The 21,300-nt window shown below is 38.8% G+C and overlaps 1 protein-coding gene across 4 annotated transcripts in view; it reads left to right on the top strand.

Moving 5' to 3' along the window:
* Positions 1-21,300, top strand: part of FBXL4 (F-box and leucine rich repeat protein 4) — a 63,467-nt gene that overhangs the window by 12,866 nt on the left and 29,301 nt on the right. For 3 of the 4 annotated variants that reach the window (XM_045294577.1, XM_004710903.2, XM_045294576.1), the window contains exons 4-5: positions 8,269-8,513; positions 16,922-17,135. In XM_045294577.1, the coding sequence (XP_045150512.1) occupies positions 8,269-8,513; positions 16,922-17,135 (459 nt within the window). The remainder of the gene's footprint in view (positions 1-8,268; positions 8,514-16,921; positions 17,136-21,300) is intronic. The other variant, XM_045294575.1, reaches the window with a different exon arrangement.

Genomic DNA, 21,300 nt, shown 5'->3' with positions numbered 1-21,300 from the left:
ATTTTACCTTGTTTGTTTTAATTGAACTTTAATGATTCTGGATTTACTGCTAAATATGGTATTCTATCACTGTTTTGATAAGAGTTCCCAGCTGGTATAGCTGGTGAAGTGTTGGAGTATGAGCTCACTAGTTCAAGCCCACTTGGAGGTGCAGGGCCCGGCGCTCTGCTTTTGGAAAGTCCCAGCTCTGACTTCAGAGCAGCTCTGCCCTGCACACCCCGGGTCACCAGGAATTGGAACGACTTCACAGCGACTCATCACAACTAAAATCAGTAGAAATAAAGCAATAAATTAGGCTCTATTTTGTAACTATAAGTGTGGGCATTGGACTCAACTATCCACACTTTATGTTAAAGATGATTTGCTATCAAAATTAAAAGCATTGAGATTGTAAGAGGTATGCTTATTCCTCTTAGTATTCTACAGTTTCTTTGAGCTCTATTTATTCTTCTACCATATGTTCCTTCTACCGTCTTCTGACTGACTGTACTTTTTGGATTTTATTTGGACATATTCTTTTTTCCAATAGGTCTCTACAGGGGCCTTCTGCAGTAGGAGGTATTTATCTTTCCTGCCACCTTGGCATTAAATGCCAGTCGCATGTCACTCATGTGACAACCCAAACCTCTGCCTGCATGCTTCCTTGGGGTTGGGACAGCCCCAGACCTTTTTGTCCCTTGCTGAGGGATACTGTTGTTGTGGTTGCCATTGTTAGGTACCATCGAGTTAGTTCCAACCAGTAATGAGTATTCTATATGGTTATAAATACCATAACCAAATTTATTTGTAAGAAAAATGTACTCTTAAATTATAGCCAATTTAGATTCTCCATTGTAATAGCATAAGTACCTTAACTTTTTGAACAATAAGACACCTTTTGAATGCCTGGCATGATTAATGGTTATTGTGCCTAGGTAGCATTTGATAGTTTATATTCTGTGAAGTTGCTCATGCCACATCGCAATGCCTGGGAGTTCAAGGTAATCCAGTCAGCCAGCCAAGCCTGGAAGGAAGGTCCAACTCAGACATTCTAATCCAGGTTGTGTGTTATGGAAAGGAAGCTTTGCAGATGGAGAAGGGCCCTCTGGCCCTCGCTAGTGAAGATCGCAGAAAGATGAAAGAAATGTTGAGCTGGTGAGAGAAAGGCATGAGGAATACTGACAGCTATTGTCCTGCCGAGAAGAATCTGTCCTTGCAGCCGTTGGAGTAGTTTAGTCAAAGAGAGTGAATCACATTCTCTGATTCTTACACATTTTCTCAAACTGAAAAACCAAAATGTAAATTTACAAATATAACTGAGATGGTTTGTGAATTTTATTCTGACCTGTTAAAATACATGACGCATGACAGTCAAATGAATATCTAGTGAATGACTGTGGAAATCTTCAGGCAAAGGGAAGATGTACAAAGGTGAGGAGACATGAAGCTGCATGGGAAGCTGTTTGGGAACTCCAATATTTCAGAATGGCTGGATCCAAGCATTTGGTAGGGGACATGGTGGAGAGATGAAAATAAATGGAGACATGAGGCTGCTTGCTTCATTCATGTATGTGTTAATCCAGGCAGACTAGAGAAACAAATTCATAGACACACATGTGTATAAGAAACAGCTTTATATACAAGAGCAATTGAATATTGAGAAGACATCCCAGCCCAGTCCAGATCAAATCCATAAGTCTGATATTAGCCCATGTGTTCCATATCAATCTATAAAGTCCTCTTTTGATTCACAGAACACATGTAATGATGTTGAATGCAGGAAGATCACAGGTCAGTGGGTGGGAAATCTTGGGGATACAGTGGCAGTAGGGGTATGTCAGCACTGGCAGGAGACTCCACGTGACTTCTCCAGCTCCAGAGGTCTGGCTCCATCAGCTTTTCTCTGTGTGGTCTCCACATGGTTTCTCCAGCTCAGGGCACTAGCATAGTTCCATGTGTCCTGTCAGCTGCAGTGTCTCTCTGGGAGTGAGTTGAAAGTGAATGTCTCCCACCTCCAAGGAGGAATAAAGAAGTTCCCAGAATCCTCAGGAGAAGACCATGCCCACACAGTGTCCTCATTGGCTATGACCGGATTGACAGGCTAAACTCCACCTCTTTACTCTTAAGCCTCAAATGGACAACAGATTATGTAACTTTGACAACGTACATGGTAATGATGTATATTCCTCAGAAGTTTACATTTTATTTCTTTAACCAGTGGTCCTGAGGGTGTTGTGTTTCTCCGTAATCAGTTGGGAGCAGTCAGAAAATAACAGACTTTGTAAATAGTTGACTTTTGTTAACAAGTTAGAGCAGATTCAAGATACAGGAATTATACCTGTAATAATTTCACACCCACTTTCCTCTGTTCTCCGGGGTTCCTAGTCTGTTCTTTTTAGCATGGGAGAAAAAGGTATGAAATGATAGCGAATATTCTAGGAGTTAGCCATAAATACAGGCATTTTTGTACATGCATTGACCCACAATTAAAATAATCCCTGAGGTGCTTCATGGGGGATTTTGTCTTTCAAGCATGTCAATATTTTTTGTAAGGAGTAGAAAAATTACTGACAATTTTGCATTATTCTGTTTTAAGAAGAGTAACAAAATGAGATTTCAGTCTCTGGTAGTAAATATAGAATAGTCCAGCAGGAGGTCAGAAGAGAAGCAGGGTTCTCAGACAGGAAGCTAGTGTGGTAATTCAGGCAGGAATTGATAAAGCCCTAGAAATAGGAAGGTTTGGGGAAGAGATAAACATCCAGAGTTTCAGACTCTACACATCAAAATGAACTGGTGAATATGAAGATGAAGCAGAAAATGAGGGACTTTCCGGTTTCCGTTAGAAGGACATAGTGGATGGAAGTTTCATTAACTGTAACACCAGCATTAGAGTACGAGTGTGGAAAAGACATTAACTTTGAGGTGTCTGTGATAGATGAAAGCAGACTTGCTCTTGAGGACAGTAGGTGGTTGCTGAGTTTGAAATTCTAATATAGGTTTGAGTGAGTCTACTAGAGCAAAGAGGAGAAGGGGGAAACCATGGTGAATGCAATTTCTAGTGAAACTCCAGAGTGAGAACAAAGGGTCAAACATAGAATTCCAACATCTGAGGGTCACACAGAAGAACAAACAAAGTGCTGTGAAGCTAGGAAAGTAGCCAGTAACATTGACTGCTGCAGAGCCAAGTTAGAAATTAGAAGTGCAGAGCTAAGTTAGAAGTGCCCGTGTTTGGAGGTCATTGTTGGCCCTTTACCATTCAGGTCATTGTTGGCCCTTTACCATTCAGTTCAGGGCCTGAGGCAGCCTTCCCAGACTTGATTAAGGGACTAAGGAGAGAGGAAGAAGCTTCATTCATTGTGGTATCAAATGGTACTTGATGCTAGGATACCCCTATATAAAAGTACATTTTGACAGACAGGTAATTAATGATTAATGAGTGTTATAGGCTTGAAACCCGTTAATTTTTATTTCATCAAAATACAAAAGTACTTTCTATGTATCAGTGACATAGTTTCCTTGTTTTTTTTCTATTTTGCTATTTGCTTAAAATAATAGTGTTAAGTATTGTAGAATATTTTCATAGTATACATCTTTCAGTATAGTAGCATTTTGGAATCATGCCAGAAATTTTTAGGGATTATTTAAATTACAAATCATCTGGAAAGAGTAAATTACTTATCCTCTGATGCAGAGTTATATCTAATTTTCAGTGCCTCTTTGTACTGATTGCTTTAAAATTCTGCTGAAATCTCTTTTAACATTAAAACTTGCTTGTGTTAAAACAACAATATTTTAATTCATTCTATAAAAATTGACTGTTGCCAAACCCAAATGGTTCCGTAGGTTCTTTGAAACAGTTAAGGGATGTATGATTCCCATAAGGAGCCTAGGTAGCATAGTGGGTGAAGCTGCAAAGTCAGTGCTTCAAACTCACCAGCCACTCAGCAGAAGACCAATGAGGTTGTCTGCTCCTGTGAAGGTTTACAGTCTTGGACACCTATACAGTGTCACTGAGAGTTGGAACAAACTCAGTAGCAGTGGGTAAAATATCTATAATCCTTAAACTCCTTCAGAGCATAAAGAAGGAGGAAAGTTTTGTAAATATTAAGATAGCACACAGAAAATAACAGATCAGTTATATTTTTATTATGACTATTAATGCCAACATCTTAAGAGTGGACAGTAAATAGAATTGTTTTCCAAGAATAGTAAGACGAAGTAATCTAGAATTCATATATACCTGGAATTCAGTTTTCATATTAGAGAATTATATATGAATATTATAATACTAAGTCAAAGGAGAAAATCCTATAGTCTTCTCAGTAGATGTGTAAAATTGTTTGATAAATGACAGCTAAATCCAAATTTTCATTTGTTCTTGATTTTATAAAGTTCCTTTGCGAGTGTACTTATTAGTTGTCTGCTGCCCAGGACATTTCCGAGAAGAAGAGCAGCAGAGGGGGTGCTAGTCTTGCCAGAAATTATGAAGCTCTAGGATTGATAATTATGAATTAACAATGAATGTAGATTCTCATTTGGAATCAAACATTTCCGTGCATTCCAATATATAAACATTTAAAAGTTTAGATACTGCATTTGAAATTGACCTGAAGAGCTATTGATGATAGAAGAAACAATGGAGAGACAACAGGACAGAATCCAGGGATGGACCAACAAGAAAAAATGAATCATTTGGCACGCCCTTGACAAATAGCTGGTTTCCATATTTAATAGCTATGTTAGTCTGGGTAGACTAGAGAAACAAATTCCTAGAGACACTCATGTATATAAGAAAGAGCTTTATATGCAAGAGCAGTTGAATATTAAGAAAATATCCCAGCCTAGTCCAGATCAAGCCTATAAGTCCGATAATAGCCCATGTGTCCAATACCAATTTATAAAGTCCTCTTCAGACTCACAAAACACATGCAATGATGCTGAATGCAGGAAGATCACAGGCCAGTGGGTGGGAAGTCTTGTGGATCCAATGGCATTGTAAGCATCTCAGCACTGGGAGGGGTCTCCACGTGGTTTCTTCAGCTCTGAAACTCTGACTGCCTCTGGGTAGCTTCATGTGGCTTCTTCAGCTCCCAGGGCATGAGGGCACGGGCTATATCCGCATAGCGCCATGTGTCTTGTCAGTAGAGCATCTCTCAGGGAGTCAGCAGAGAGAGAGTGTGTGTCTTCTGCCTCCAAGGAGGAAATACTGGAGTTCCCAGAATCCTCAGGGAAAGGCCATGCCCACACAGAGGTCTCATTGGCTGTGACCCGATTGACAGACTAGACTCCACCCCTTCACTCTTAATCCTCTCAAGTCCCAAATTAACACCAGATTATGTAACTACCACAGTAATAAAACAACCATACAAGAAAAACTGCAAACAAGTCAATATTTTTGTGTGTGCTTGTTTGTTTTTGACTTATAGAATGGCAAAATTGAAACCTTTGATACCAGTACTGTCTAAGACATAGGTGAATGGATGTATTTATATGTTGTTCATGGCTTTATAAGTCGGTGAAAAAACATTCTGAATTGCAGTTTTGCACATATATGAGCTCTTTTCATATATGTGGACCTTATTCCAAAAATGTACGGCAAAAGTGTGACAAGATGTGTATAGATTTGCACATTCGCAATACACACATTAATGTTACAACACTGTTTGCCGTAGGAAAAAGAACAGAAAAAGAATGTGCGAATCTGTATGTGCAGACACAGAATGAGCTACAAAATATACATCAAATGAGATAAGCAAGGTACAAAACAGTGTATGTGATATCCGTAACAGTATAAACCTAAGTCTAGAATCGTGAAGGGATCATTAGAACTGCTAACAGTGGTTCTCTGTAGAGGGAGGTAGGTAGGGGAAGGGTAGAAAAGGAAGAACATCTTATTTTATATTTTTCTTAAATTCTTGGGTTTTCTTTTACCCCTGTACTGTAGTGGTTCGCAGGGTTATCGGAATAATGAGATAATCGACTGATGTTTAATTTAATACCTTTCTCTGTCAAAAGCATATGCCAACATACACACACATACACACAGGCAAAACCTATACTGTTTTTTAAAGCCTACTTCCAATGTTACAAATAAATAGCAAAAGCATCCCAAAATTTTTATTAGTCAGCTGATGCGCATGTTTTTTAGAAACATGCTTTAAACTTACTTCAAAGATCATTTTGTGGTCAATCTATATTCCTTTATACTTTGGCCTACAATAGTAACATTCTGACCTGGACTTAATACTGACTCTAGATAGTGAAATAGAAAACCTACTAGATTCAAGGGCATATTTACAAAACAAAAGGCCTAGCTAGATTAAATCCCCAGCAGTAAGTAAAACCCAGCTTCCTCTTTCAACTAAATGCTTTATTGGCTTTTGTTTTTCACCACGTAGCAAATAGCTTTGGTTTTCTTTTACGTTATTTTGTGATTGCTGTTAAGAACAGGATATTAGCAATAGTTTTCTCTGAAACCCAGCTTAGAAGCATCTAAGTTTTCAATCATTAGGAAGGAAGTCTTGCACTAGAACTCCCTCAACACAAGAACACTTTGTTCTAATAATACAGCATTTTGAGACGCTCACCTTCCTGACACAATTGCTGAAGACAAATGGATGCATAAGCAAACGTGGTGAAAAAAGCTGATGGTGCCCAGCTATCAAAAGAGATAGTGTCTGGGGTCTTAAAGGCTTAAAGATAAACAAGCAGCCATCTAGCTGAGAAGCAACAAAGCCCACATGGAAGAAGCACACCAGCCTGTGTGATCATGAGGTGTCTATGGGATCAGGTATCAGGCATCAAAGACCCAGAAAAAAAAAATCATGTCAATGTGAATGGGTGGTGGGGTGAGTGTGGAGTGGAGGCCCAAAGCCCATATGTAGGCAGTTGGACATCCCCTTACACAAGGGTCACGGGGAGAAGACGGGCCAGCCAGGGTGCAGTATAGCACTGATGAAACATACTCCTTTCCTTTGATTCTTTAATGCTTCTCCCCACCCCTTTCATGGCCCTAATTCTACCTTACAAATTTGACTAGACCAGAGCATGTATACAGGTACAAATAAGAGCAAGTATACAAATACAGGGAACTCAGGACAGATAAACTCCTTGGGACCAATATTGAGAGTAGCCCTACCAGGAGGGTAAGGGGAAGGTTGGGGGAAAAGGGAACAGATCACAATGACCTCCCTACAGTGACCTACCTATACCCCCTCCCAGGGTGATGTACAACAGTTAAGGGGTAAAGGGAGACATTGGACAGTGCAAGACATGGAAAACTAATAATTTACAAATTATCTAGGGTTCATGAGGGAAGGAGGGAGGGGGTGGGAATGAGCTGATACCAAAGGCTCAAGTAGTATGAAAATGTTTTGAAAAATGATGATGGCAACAAATGTCCAAATGAGCTTGACACGATGCATAGATGGATGGATTGTGATAAAAGTTGTACGAGCCCCCAATAAAATGATTTTTAAACAAGAAGAAGTCTTGTACTCGTTCAGGGAGACAATTTGACTTAAAGATAAGAGTCTTGCTAATAATATCTTTGTACTGCTTTTTTGTTGTTGTTGTTGTTCAGATCTTTACTAGTGGGTCTGTGAACTGCAAAGTCAGCAGTTTGAGACCACCAGCCACTCCAAGAGAGAAAGATAAGTCTTTCTAACCCTGTAGAGGTTTACAGCCTCCCAAACATGAGTTGAAATAGTCTTGATGGCAGTGAGTGAGGTGACTGGTGGTGCTGTAGGGTAAACACTGGACTGCTAACTGAAAAGTTGGTGGTTCAAACCCACTAGCTACTCCTTGAGAGAGCGATGGAGCTGCCTGCTCCCATACAGCTGTAGCAAGCCCCAGAAACCCAATGCAGAGTCACTGTAAGTTGGAATTGACTCAATTTCGATGGGTTTGGGTTTTTACTGTGCTGTCAGCAATGAGAGTAAGAACTGTTCTATCGTCATTGTCTGGTGTGTAGTAGATATTCACCAAATACTGAGTGTATAAAAAAAATTGTAGAGTTCAACAGATCATCTCCCAAGATAATCTGCAAGATATCTTTCTTTGCACCCTAAGAAAGCGAATAGTCAACATGAGCCTAGTCCACTGAACAGTTTTGAAATGTCAAACAAGTATTATTTCTTTGCATTTAGATAACTCTTGAATGTTCATTTGCACATGAAAATGGTTTTATAAACTGTAGAATACTGCTCTTTATTAGGCTATGTTGCATGCTTGCTAACATGATACTTGTTTTGCAGTCTTGATAATCTTCATGTCTTTTGTTTTACGTAGCTCATTCAGCTGATTCTGAATCATCTTACGCTACCAGATCTATGCAGATTAGCTCAGACTTGCAAACTCCTGAACCAGCACTGCTGTGATCCTCTGCAGTACATCCACCTCAATCTACAACCGTACTGGGCAAAACTGAGTGATACGTCTTTGGAATTTCTACAGCCGCGCTGCACTCTTGTCCAGTGGCTTAATTTGTCTTGGACGGGCAATAGGGGCTTCATCTCTGTTTCAGGATTTAGCAGGTTAGTGCAAAGCCTTGATGCACCAGCAGGCTTGATGTACTATATTTTCACAATAAAAGTTTGAAATCCTATGCCATGTACTTAACAGATATGAAAAGGCAAAAGCCTTTTGTGTATCACCTTACAGAATGCTGCATATTTAAATGAATGAGGGTTCCTGTCTTCCTCAGCTAAATGTCTTAGTAGTCAAAGGAAAGCTATGCCCTTTACCTCATATTTAAAAAAAAAAATTCTTGCAACTTTCAACAGAATTCCTTTTTTTCCTTCCTTTTTCAGCACAGATGATTAGCACATTTAAGAAAGCATTTCCAATCAAAATCTACCTCTCTAATGTGATTTGTCAGAAATGGAAAACAATTTATTATAGAACATTTTTAATTAAATCTTAATTACATGTGCAGTACATCACCCAGATTTAGAAGCTCAATTAAACTAATTACGCTGAAAATGCAATTGCATGAGAAATAGACGACCACATTGGCAGACCTGCCCAGGTGTTTCTGCTCCTTTCTATTTCCACATTAAGTTTCCTTACTATTAAATATCACCTGTTAAACGTTTGAAAGCTTACACAAGTGCATACTCATTTTGTAAGGCCTTAGTGATTTTTCTTAGGATATGAACAGGTGCTTTTAACCTTCATGATGGTGGCTTTCATTGTATATGTTATGGTATAAACCTATCATTTTCATGAAGTTAAACAATGAAAGAGTAGAAACTGTTACTTTTCACTAGCGAATAATCCATTGCCCTGCTTTTAAAATCTACAAGTGAACCACAAGTCTCCCCACACACATCCCCAGTTGGCTACATCCTTGGATGGGGGCTTATGAATTGGAAATTTGCATTGAGTTTTGCTTCCCCTTGACTCTGGTTCTTAAAATGAAAATACAGTTCCAGTATTGAATACTTTCTTCCCACTCGATTCAGATGAAGTCATACTGTTTGAAATCATAACACGGTGTTACTAGTGCTAACATGGATTGTTTATGCATCAGAGTAAGACATAATGCCTTGTGCATATTGACATTATGGTTGCACTGAATTTGTTTCTGCCAGAGAGAGCTAGGGGAAGGAGTTCTTAAATAAAACCTTACCGTGTTGTGGGTCAAGAAGGTGAACAACATGTTAGAGATAAGATGTTGGTTTTGATTATGTGAATTTGCTCAATGGGGAATCTAGTAGAAAAATAAGGCATTGTTTTAGCAATGTGATTGCAGTGAATCATATTTTTAACGGCACTAGACACTTCCATCCAGTGCAACACAACTTAGTCCTTTCCATCTTTTTTCTGTACATGTACTTCATCTGCATATTTCCTCTGCTAATCGGACCAGGAAGAACTCAAGCCAGTGACAGCTATGGGTATTTAGAAAATATATCATTGATCATAAACCACGGCCAAACTGAATCTGAGAACAGATGGAACTATGTTTATTAGTAAACATTGTTATAGGTAGAATTGCTGCTTTGGGTTTCTAAGACTACGTCTCTGCAGCCTCATCTTTCTCCCGCAGAGCTACTCCTGGTCGGTTCTAACTGCTGACTTTGTGGTTAGCAGCCCAATTTGTACCCCATAATGCCGCCAGGGCTCCTTTGTGGTATTTCAGTTTTTGTTATAACTCTTTGATGCTTTCCACTATTAGGAAATTATGAAGTGTTTGTTTTCACTCAGGGTGTGTAAAGTATTGTTCTGTGTGTTACTGACCAAGTTGACAGTTGTAGGGGACATATGAAGTTGTTCAGAGAGTTCATGGAAAATGTGTTTTATGAACTAAGGATACATGGTTTCCAAAAATGCCTTACATTAGGTAGGAGAAGGCATCCGTTTGAAAAAAAAAAAACTCCTATCAGGGCAGCATGAATTCTGCTTCAACATCAAAGTAAAACCAACCCAGAATGGTGAAATCACTGATGCTCTTAAGAAAAATTTATGGGAGTGAATGATGGGGGGAGTGCGGAGTGGAGATCCAAAGCCCATTAGTAGGCCACTGGAGATCCCCTTGCAGAGGGGTCTCGGGGAGGAGATGAGCCAGTCAGGGTGCGATGTAACAATGATGAGAAATACAACCTTCCTCTAGTTCCTAAAGGTTTCCTCCCCGCTCCCACTACCATGACTCGAATTCGACCTTGCAAGACTGACTAGACCAGAGGATGTACACTGGTACAGATAGGAACTGAAAATACAGGGAATCCAGGACGGAGGAGCCCTATAGGACCAGTGGTGTGAGTGGCAAAACAGGGAGGGTAAAGGGAGAATGGGTAGGGAAGAGGGAACCGATTACATGGAACTGTGTGTGACCTCCTCCCTGGGAGACAGACAACCAAAAAGTGGATGAGGGGAGACGTCGGACAGGGCAAGATATGACAAAATACCCATTTATAAACTATCAAGGGCTCATGCGGGAGGGGGGAGCGGGGAGGGAGGGGAAAAATGAGGACCTAATGTCGGGGGTTTAAATGGAGAGAAAATGTTTTGAGAAACGATGTACAAATGCGCTTTACACAATTGATGTGTATATGGATTGGGATAACAGTTGTATGAGCCCCTAATAAAATGTTAAAAAAAAAAATTGAAAAAAAACAAAAACAAAAACAAAAACAAAAAAACTTTCAAAGCTCAAAAAAAAAGAAAAGAAAAGTTTCTGGGGACATTGCCCCAAAGAAATAAAGCAGTTTGCAAAGGAACAACTCAAGAAAGGATGAGATTGGCAGACCATCTATATCAGTTTGTGGGGAAACTATTAATCTTGTTCCTTTCCCCTCATTGAAGAGAACCAACGATCAACAGCAGACGCAATAGCTAGTACCTTAGACATCTCAAATGGTTTAGCTTACTTGATTCTGACTGAACATTTAAATTTGAGCAAACTTTCTGCTTGCTAGAAGCCAAAACTGTTATACCCAGATCAGCGGCAGAGAAGGTCAGAGCTTTCGATGGACATTTCAACTATGTAGGATCAAGATCCTGAAACATTTCTTAGAAGAATTGTAATAGGAGATGAAATGTGGCTTTACCAGCTTGATCCTAAAGACAAAACACAAGCAAAATAATAGTTCTCAAGAGGTGGAAGTGCTCCAGTCAAAGCATAAGTGCAGTTTTAGGAATGCTCAGGCATTTTGCTTATTGACTTTCTCACCAAAATCCCAAACTCGCTGTCAAGTCAATCCCAATTCATTGTGACCCTATAAGACAGCGGTTCTCAACCTTCCTAAAGCCACGACCCTTTAATATGGCTTCTCATGTTCTGCTGACTCCCAACCATAAGATTATTTTTGTTGCTATTTCATAACTGTAATTTTGCTACTGTTATGAATCGTAATGTAAACATCTCATATGCAGGATGTATTTTCATTGTTACAAATTAAACATAATTAAACATAATGAAAGCATAGTGATTAATCACAAAACAATATGTAATTATCTATTGTGAGATATTTATGTGTTTTCCAACGGTCTTAGGCAACCCCTGTGAAAGGATGATTTGACCCGCAAATGGGTCGAGGCCCCCAGGTTGAGAACCACTGCATAAGACATGGTAGAACTGCCCCTGTGGGTTTCTAAGGCTGTAACTCTTTATGGCAGTGGAAAGCCTTATCTTTCTTCCACTGAGAGGCTGGTAAGTTTTGAACTGATGACCTTAAGGTTAGCAGCCCAAGGCATAATCACTGTGCCACCAGGGCAGGGTCAAGGAAAGCTAGTGCCTGCTTGTCATGAGAATGTTTTGAGAAAGTTAGCCAGAGAGTTACCAGAAAATACCTGAGAGTCTTTCCCCGGCGCAGGTGTCAACTCATTTCTCTCATCCAACAAGGCAATTTTGGGGGATTTTCTTGGTGAAGTCCACCTCACAGTCCTGATTTGGCTCCTTCTGACTTCTCTTTGTTTCCCCATTTTAAAATGTCTTTAAAAGACACCCATTTCCCCCATTAAATAATAATTTAATACATTTGTGTATGGCTTATTAGGGATATTGTGGGGAAGGGGAGGTTGGAGGGAAGAAAATAACCATTGGCATCGTTAAATTCTCCGGACCCTCAGCTCTTTAGGTGTAGAACGAGTAGCGCATCACTGCTTACAGAGTACGCATGATGGAGCTTACATTGAGAAACAGCGTTTGTATTTTTGTTTTTATCTTTAATTCCATTTGTCCATGAATTTTATAAAGTCCCCTGTATGAAACAGTTCTTGCCTTCAGCATGCAGAGGAAATAAGGTATAAAGATAAAGACCTGAACATGTGCTTTACTTATTTACGTTTATAAACTGACCAGATGGCAACTTGTGAGGATGGACATTAGAGGAAACATTGGTTGGGAATGGCTGGAGTGCTGCTTGCATTGTTGCTGTGCTGCATCTGACCTTGACTTAATGAGCACAAGACAAACATAACAACTCAATTTTTAAAAACTCTGTCTGGCTCCTTCCGGTATATGAGAAGCTTCATGAGCTGTGAGAAGGAAACTTTGCAGTGCTGTGTTTTAAATTCTGGACTGATTAAGGATGAAGATCCCATGCAAGGCTAGAGCTTCAGTTTACTTTCTCACCAGCAGTTTCTCAACTGTTAGCAATTTGCTCAAGTTAGCTGCTCTGGGGCTGTTTGAGTAATCACCAAAATACGTCCATAAATTTAGGTTCTCCGCGTTTTATTGTACCATTTCAGCCTGTAAAGCAGTAAATCTCAATAGCATCCCTTCAAGCACATTCACTCTTCCCAACAAGAAAAGAAAAAGTTTAAATAACAGAGATTCTCTGTTGGGGAGGGGAGTGCTGAAGTTTTGCCGACTGATTGCTGTTGGCCCCCTTGACTTGACTGCTGAATTGATAGTCATTATGGCTTGTAGGCAGCATTCCCAGAATAAACAATAAATATTCATACCTTGATTATTAATGAATAATCTATGAATAAGTATCATCTATTTATGCTCATTACTGTGAAGAAGATTTATTTATAATACTTTAAAGGGGGGAAAAAGTACATTTTTAAACTAGACACCAATGATGATGAGCTGCTGTTCTAGCAAGTCTCTGGGACAAAGTTGGATATCATTTATGTTTGTTGCCTCAAACTTTATCGTCCCATACACAAACTGTTTAGCTGGATTTCAAAGAATTTGGGAAGGTAGGGGAGAGAAATTGTAGTATTCTGAAGAGCAGGGAAATAGGCTAAATTGGAATAATGAGTACTTTAAACTTTTAATCAGTTATTAAAATCCTATTCCAACTGCAGATTTGTGATTTGCAACTTCGAGTACTGCTCATGCATATCATTACTTATTAAAATCACATCTATTATAATTCCACTTTCCTTTCTGATAGAGTTCCCTGAAGTCTTGGATATCCCTTTGCCTCCCTGCCTGCCTGTTTGTGCTTTGAGGCGTAATGACATCATTCTGATGTTCAGAAAGCCTTTGGTTCATTTTTGCACTACATTTTCCCACAGAGTTTCCCATAATAATCACCTTGATTCCCACTTCAGTTAGAAATGAGCTTTTGCCCCAGCCCTGCTGTTTTACCCCTTTCACCTGTTGTTCTCGCTGCCAGCTAGTCAGAGCTGACCCCTAGCCGCCTGCCTGTGGGCTTCGGAGACTGTAACTGTTTACAGGAAGAGAAAGCCCAGTCCATCTCCCAAGTTGTTAGCAGTGCATATTCATTCTTTCAGGAGACTGTCCTGTGTATTCCCAGATGCAAGAAATTCAGTAAATCTTGTGACACACAGTGTTCGTTCATGGTCTAAGATGCTTCTTGCCCATCCATAACTTTGTTTAGTCAGTTCTATGCCTTTGGATTATACAGTTGTCTTTCTTAGCCTGCCAACTCCTAGAGCGTAGCAATAATTTTAAGACTCTTTCCCCTTCCTTTTATCATTGCTAGACCATACAAGCACACAGCTAAATGGAAAGATTTGTTTCTAATGACCTTATTTTGTATCAGATAAATAATGCTCTAAATGGTTTGGGATTAACTTCTCTTAAGTATACTTTTTTATAAAAACTCTGAGGGTCAGTTAACAAAACATAAGATTAGAAATCAGAAGCACCGAGCTTTAATTTACACTTCATTCTCTCCTTACCTTTTTATAGACTTTGGCAGGTTGTGAGGATTAGTGCCTTTCACTTTGTGATGAGTAAACTCAGATTAAATCATCCATTCATGTGATGGTAATTATTTTAGGGTGCAAGTTACCACTTAGTAAATTACTTCGTATGTACTTATATTACTCTGGACAAATTAATTCACCTCATAAGGATAAGCAATTTATTTCTCTCTCTAGAGACTCCTTTTCTCATAGCAGGAGGCCTAGTTTGGGATTGTTTATGTGAATTTAGGTCTTCTCCTAATACCCCCCTTACCAAGAACTACTTTAGGAGAATTCCCATGGAATGAATAGGCCGAAGGAAATGAGGAAACTGTTGTTTTCCTCTTCAGTATCTGATGACTCAGTAGAGATGAATAAGAAGATGACAAAGACAAAAACATAATTATACACTGAAAAAATATATACGGAGAGAAAGTTTCAAAAGAAACAAGAGTTGAGAGTAGCTAATTGAAAGTGCTGCTACTTCTGCCATTGTGGGATGGAGATGTTTTGGGGGAGCATTTAGGGATATTGACCAAATACTTTGTTCATAGTAGAAAGGCAATCTAGGAGTGTTTGAGAGAAAGAGTCAGAAAGCTCAGGAGTATGGGTATGATCATTTTGTTTATTGTGCTCTGAAATTGTACAACCTGGGGAGTTTCCTACTGCCTTGTGATAGTGGGGTTTCTGGTCATTGTCTTGATATCCCTCTGATTCTTTAGAAGGGAAGAGTTCAGTGACAAGAGCAGAGGAACGAGGCAGCCTGAGCTCAGACGTTACTGCATATCCAGGTGTTTTCTTGGTGGGTTACACATTGGGCTGTCAACCTCACAGAGCCACTGGCCACTCCACAGGGCAAAGACAACTCTTGAAACAAATCATTTTATTGGGGTCTCTTTCTACTCCCATAGAGATTTACAGTATCAGTAACCCACAAGGGAAGTCCTGCTCTGTCCCATAGTGTCAGCGTGTGAATCGGAGTCAAGTTGACGTCAGTGAGTTTGAGCAGACTGGTAAGGTAGTTGGAGGTTTTAATAATCAGATAATGAATATACTCAACAAGTTACATGAAAATATTAATTTCATCTTATTTCTTGGGAATTGGGGCCAAGTAGGGAAAAAAAACAACCCAAAACCCAAAGTCACTAGAACTTAGTAGTTTCTGTAATAGGGGAAAATTATATGCATCAGGTGAGTTTTCATATTTCTAAGATGTGTTCAGCAAAGTTTCATCAGATGTTTGATGCATAGCCCCGGGTATAGCACCAAATCAAGTTCCTGAAGGATTTGAAGCCATTCATAAACCCAATATAAAAATTAAAAAAGGAAATAAGCAGCTGGTGGTTAAAAGGAAGTAACAGGTGGGAACTAAGTGATGCTGCAGTACAATATTGCATCCCCAAACGCGAGCCTGGCATCATGTAGTTTAAACTTGACTGCCTAGGCAGCATCGACAGTTGTGCTTGACTGCCGACCTAAGAGTTGACCATTTGAATCCACCCAGTGGTACTGCAGAAGAAAAGTCCCAGGCGTCTGCTTCCATAAAGATTGTAACCAAGAAAACCTGTGGGGCAATTCTACTCTTTTACACATGTGGGGATCCGCTAACAGCAACTGGCAGCAAGATTGCTCCTCCACTCCAACCTGGAATGGCACTAAAAAACTGCCATTGGGAGTTCGAGGTCCTACACCTTGTATCATATGTATAGATTTAAGGTAACACTACAGTTGAACATCTCTCAGAAATTTGGAGTTAAGCAGTCTAACTGCTAAATAGTAACTATTACAGGAAACATATCACTACAGTGTAGTTAAGCCAACCCAGGGATTTTCCGAGTTAGAGAAGTCTGGTCTTACTTGTTTTGGGGTCATGTAATTTAAGGCAGCCATTGTATATGTAGTTTTCAAATATGAATACTGAATGGATATTGATATGGGAAAGACTATCTTCTAAGAGGATAACATTTTTAAGTTTTTGTTTGTGGCTTTATTGACACAAATGTGAGTTACAAGGAAGTATAACCTTTGCTAAATTTTCCATTTCGTTAGCTGACTTTGGAGATGATATACTTCAGAATTTATCTTGTTAGGTGTGGTGGAGTTGGGTCTGATTTCTAGTGACCCTGTGTACAACAGAATAAAATTTATCTTAGGTGGATTTATTTTAGCATAATCATGTATATTTCAATATGCAATGAGTGAGAATTTAGACAAAAGAAACTCCATTTTCCCAAGAGCGTCTTCGTATCTAATTCCAAAGTTCATGTTGAGGCAGAACAGGAAGGTGGGCTTTTAAATTTTGTAGAATTCACACAGACGATTATTTTTACAGGTTCCTGAAAGTTTGTGGATTTGAGTTAGTACGCCTTGAATTATCTTGCAGCCACTTTCTTAATGAGACTTGCTTGGAGGTTATATCTGAGATGTGTCCAAACCTACAAGACTTGAATCTCTCATCTTGTGACAAACTGCCACCTCAAGCTTTCAACCATGTTGCCAAATTGTGCAGCCTTAAACGACTTGTTCTCTATCGCACAAAAGTAGAGGTAAGAATTGTTAGTTACTGTGAGGTTGATTCTGACTCTTGGCAACCTCACACGTATCTCATCATTTATATCTTTGCCAATTTCATCGAAAATTTAGTTGTCTGTACTTGCTCTTTATAATGTGATTTCTAATTTTTAAATAGAATTCAGTTTCTGATGCTATATGGATACTCTAAAATTATTAGAGCTGATTTAGTCATTTCCACATTATTAAAACTCTATTATGTTTGTTATTAAGTTTTAATAAGGAAGTGTTCTACTTCTCTGTCCTCTGAAAACCTTAAGACACTATTCATGTTCCTGAGTCAAGGAGCAAACCGTGGACTGTGAGCTGAACGTCTGGAAAGAGCTGAAGTAGAAAGATGGAACATAAGTGATTCTTTCTTTGGAGGGAGAGGAGACACAGTGGAACTTATTTACGACCAGTCCTAGGGGTTAACATTCCTGATACCACTGTATGAGGAGTCTCATTATAGGAAAATGTACTCATGACATACATGCTTTCCCCTCAGGTAATGTCTCTAAGACACCTTTCTAAGTCAGTACAAATAGTACCTGCCTTTTCAATGGCTGTGTAGAATGCCTTTACATGTTATTCCATAATATGTTTACTCATTCCCCAAATGATCAATATTGAGGTTTCTCCCATCATTTCCATTATACAGGTTACCTAGCAACAACATTCTCTACGTAAAGTTTTACATGGACGTGTTAGCCCTAGGAGTGGTTGTGGTGGTGGAAGATTATGTTCCTTTCATTTTTGCCACACCCATACCCCACCTTCTTTTTAATCGTACATGACTGGGGTCCTATGATAAATGTCCACTCTCTGTCATATACTTGCTTGGTCTATTCCAGGCACACTAATGTTCTTTTTATTTCTTGAATATTGACTTGGTCCTGACTCAGGGCCCTTTGCACTTGTTCTCCTGCCTGCCTGCACTACTTTACCAGCTAATGATTGCGTGATGGTCCTCTTAGATCAGTGTTCAATTAAAATTTCTTTTTTATTTTTTCACAGATGGCTTCTTGAACACTGGCAACAAGTAGCCTCCCTTCTAGTTTATTTCTTTCACTCCACCCAGTTTTATGTCCTTGTTAACAGCCTCATCCATCTCTGAACTCATCTCACTTATCCTCTTGTTCTTTGTCTTTCTCCTACTGCAGGATGAAAGTTTCATGATTGTGGTACTTTCTTTACCTTTCTCATCCCTGTGTTTCCAGCATCTAGTATAGTACTTGGTAAATATTAGCCTTTCAATAAAGTGTGTTAAGTGAATAAATAAAGATGACTAAATAACATCTTGATGACGATATATTAATTGCTTTCCCTGTGTAGTGGACCTGTGCCAATCTTGAATGTTAACTTGCTCAAGGTACTTAACATTTTGGTATCTTAGTATCCTCACTTCTGAAGTAGGGATAATGAAAGTATAAGTCTCGTAGGGTCAGTGTAAGAATAAAATCTTATATAAGGTGCTCAGACAATGACTGCCATAGAAAATCTGTAAAGATTAGCTGCTAATAGTAGCATAGTATCGTCATCGTCATCTTCATGACAGTCTGATAGCATGTTTAATGATCTCAAAAATGTACCATTGCTTTCACTAAAATCCATTTTAATTTCTAATTATTCTTAATAACTTGTATGAGTCTCGTTTCACTTACAAGGAAATGTCATAGCTTTCTTCGTGTAGGCCCTTTTTCTGGTTAAATTTGTTTTTTAGCAATAGCAATAATTATATTTATTAGCTTTTAGTTATTGTATCTATAGAGAAAAATATGATTGTCTTGTTCTCTATCTTGCATCTACTCACCTTATTAAAATTTTATATTCTATCATTTTTTTTCTTAAGTCTGTTGGATTTTCTAAGAATACAATCAAATGATTTAGAATTGTTATTGTTAGGTGCCATTAAGTTGGTTCCTACCCATAGCGATAATTTAAAATTAGCTGACTTTTATTTACTTTTTTGGCATACATATATCAATTGTGTGATTGCACTTGGTAGAGCTTCTTAAAGAATGTGGGATAACAGTCACAGCAGGCATACTAGACCACTATTGTGAGAGTGTCTTTATTTATTTTAACTTTTTATTATGAGTTGAGTGAAAGTTTACAAAGCAAATCATTTTCTATTTAACAGTTCATGCACATGTTTTCGGGACATTTTTTTTCAATTCCCACAATCTAACATCACTCATCTCACTTCAAACCTGCATTTCCCATTTTCATTCATCCTTCTTTCCTAACCCATCCTGCCTTCTGAATTCTGCCTTTGGGTAAAAGCTGCCCAATTTCTTTGGGTAAAAGCTGCCCAATTAAATTTCTAATTTAATTCAATTTCTAAGAAGTGCCTATATCCTTAGTATTAGTCGTCATATTATACTTTCTGACTGGAGCCCTGGTGGCATAGTAGTTATGTTTTAGGTTGAGACCTACAAGGTCAACAGTTCAAAACCACCAGCCGCTCTATGGGGGAAAGATGAGCCTTTCTACTCCTATAAAGAGTTACAGTTTTATAAACCCACAAGGGCAGTCCTGTCCTGTCCTATAGGGTCACTGTGTTGGCCAGGTTGTCTAGATAAACTCATCAATGTATAAGAAAAAGCTTTATGTCAAGAAGTAATTGTGTATCAAGAAGACATCTAGCCCAATCCAACTCAAGCCCCTAAGTCCGGCACAGGTCCCTCTTCAGACTCACATAGCTGCATTTCGGTGACACAGAATGGTGAGCCAGGAAGCAGGAAGATCGCAGGCTGGTGGGTGCAGAGTTGCATGGATCCACAGTCAGTGGAAACATGGCAAGATGCTGACATCTCTCAAGGTTAGAGACAGAATCCCTTCACGCAGGAGGCTGAAGTCGCAGACACACGGAGAGAAGTGTTCTCAATTTCTTCTTTCAAAATAAAGAGAGACAGCCAGGCCAAATCCCGAATGAGGCATCATCAGATTGTGCCCTGATTGACAGGTTGGACTGTACCTCTACACTTTTATACATCTTCAGGTTGACATAAAATCATCAATTCCCTCAGTGTCAGTGAGTTGTAATCAACTTATTGGTGATGAATTTGACTTTTGTTGTTGTTCTTTATATTGTTTTGACTGAAAAATGAGCTGTGGAAATAAGTTCAATTCTTTTTGAAGTTCAATTCTAGGCCTAAAGGGTGACTAAGGACCATAGTTTGATGGAGGCCTGGAGAAGGGGTGCCCCATCAGTGAATATATCTTTAATGCTGTACTTTTAAAAAATAGTCATACCGAAGCTCTTTGAGTACCTGTTATGGCCAGGCACTGATAGAGGTATTGAGACTTCAGCAGTGGACTCAGCTCCTTGTGTAGCTCCTGTATTTACATGAGGTTTACTGTGCCTTCTGACAAATAGTCTTGATCATAGTGATTTGCGTAAGAATATTTTATAAAATATATGTATTACGTTTTAGTAAGTATATGTTATTAAGCTCCATTAATGTACTTATCTTTATTCTTATTGTATTCATTAGTATTGTCTCACATAGTTGTTGTTTTTTTGCATTCCTGGGATTATCTCTGCTTTATCATGATGTCTTTAATTTAATACATAGCTAGGTTAATCCTGTAATATTGTGGAAGCTGATTGAATGGTTTAAATTTTAGCTCTACTACTTATTAAGTATGTGATTTTGTAGAAGTTTCTTAAGTGTGCTTCAACTTCTATAAAATTTGGTCAATAATAGTATGCATTTTCAAGGGTTGTAGTGAAGGTTAAAGATAAGTGGCTGCAACACTGCCAGTAGATACCAAGTGCTAATAAAGGTTATGTTTATTAATATTTTTGTACATTCGTTCTCTAATGGGATTTAGCCATTCAAGAAAGTTTTCCTTTTCATTTTGTTTTGTCGGGTTCAGTGCTTGGGTTATGACAGTTTGGGAAAATGAACTGGGAAACTTTCCATCTTTTTCTTTGATGTGGAATAATATAAGTAAATGGTAATTTTCTGCAGATAGAAAACCATTATCTTTCTAGTTATGTGGGCCTGTAGCTTTTGTTTTAGTGTTAAATCAGTGTTGATGCCTTTTTCTACTATATGGAAACCTGAGCGTATTCAAAGGTGAGAGTTTCTGTTTAATACAGTGGACCTGATTTGGGGCCTCATTAACAGATGAGTTGGTATGGTGAAAGCA

The sequence above is a fragment of the Echinops telfairi genome, unplaced genomic scaffold (genome assembly GCF_000313985.2).
Source record: "Echinops telfairi isolate 266 unplaced genomic scaffold, ASM31398v2 ScPeMD7_3533;HRSCAF=4204_0, whole genome shotgun sequence".
Taxonomy (NCBI): domain Eukaryota; kingdom Metazoa; phylum Chordata; class Mammalia; order Afrosoricida; family Tenrecidae; genus Echinops; species Echinops telfairi.
This window is presented reverse-complemented; position numbering and strand designations above follow the sequence as displayed.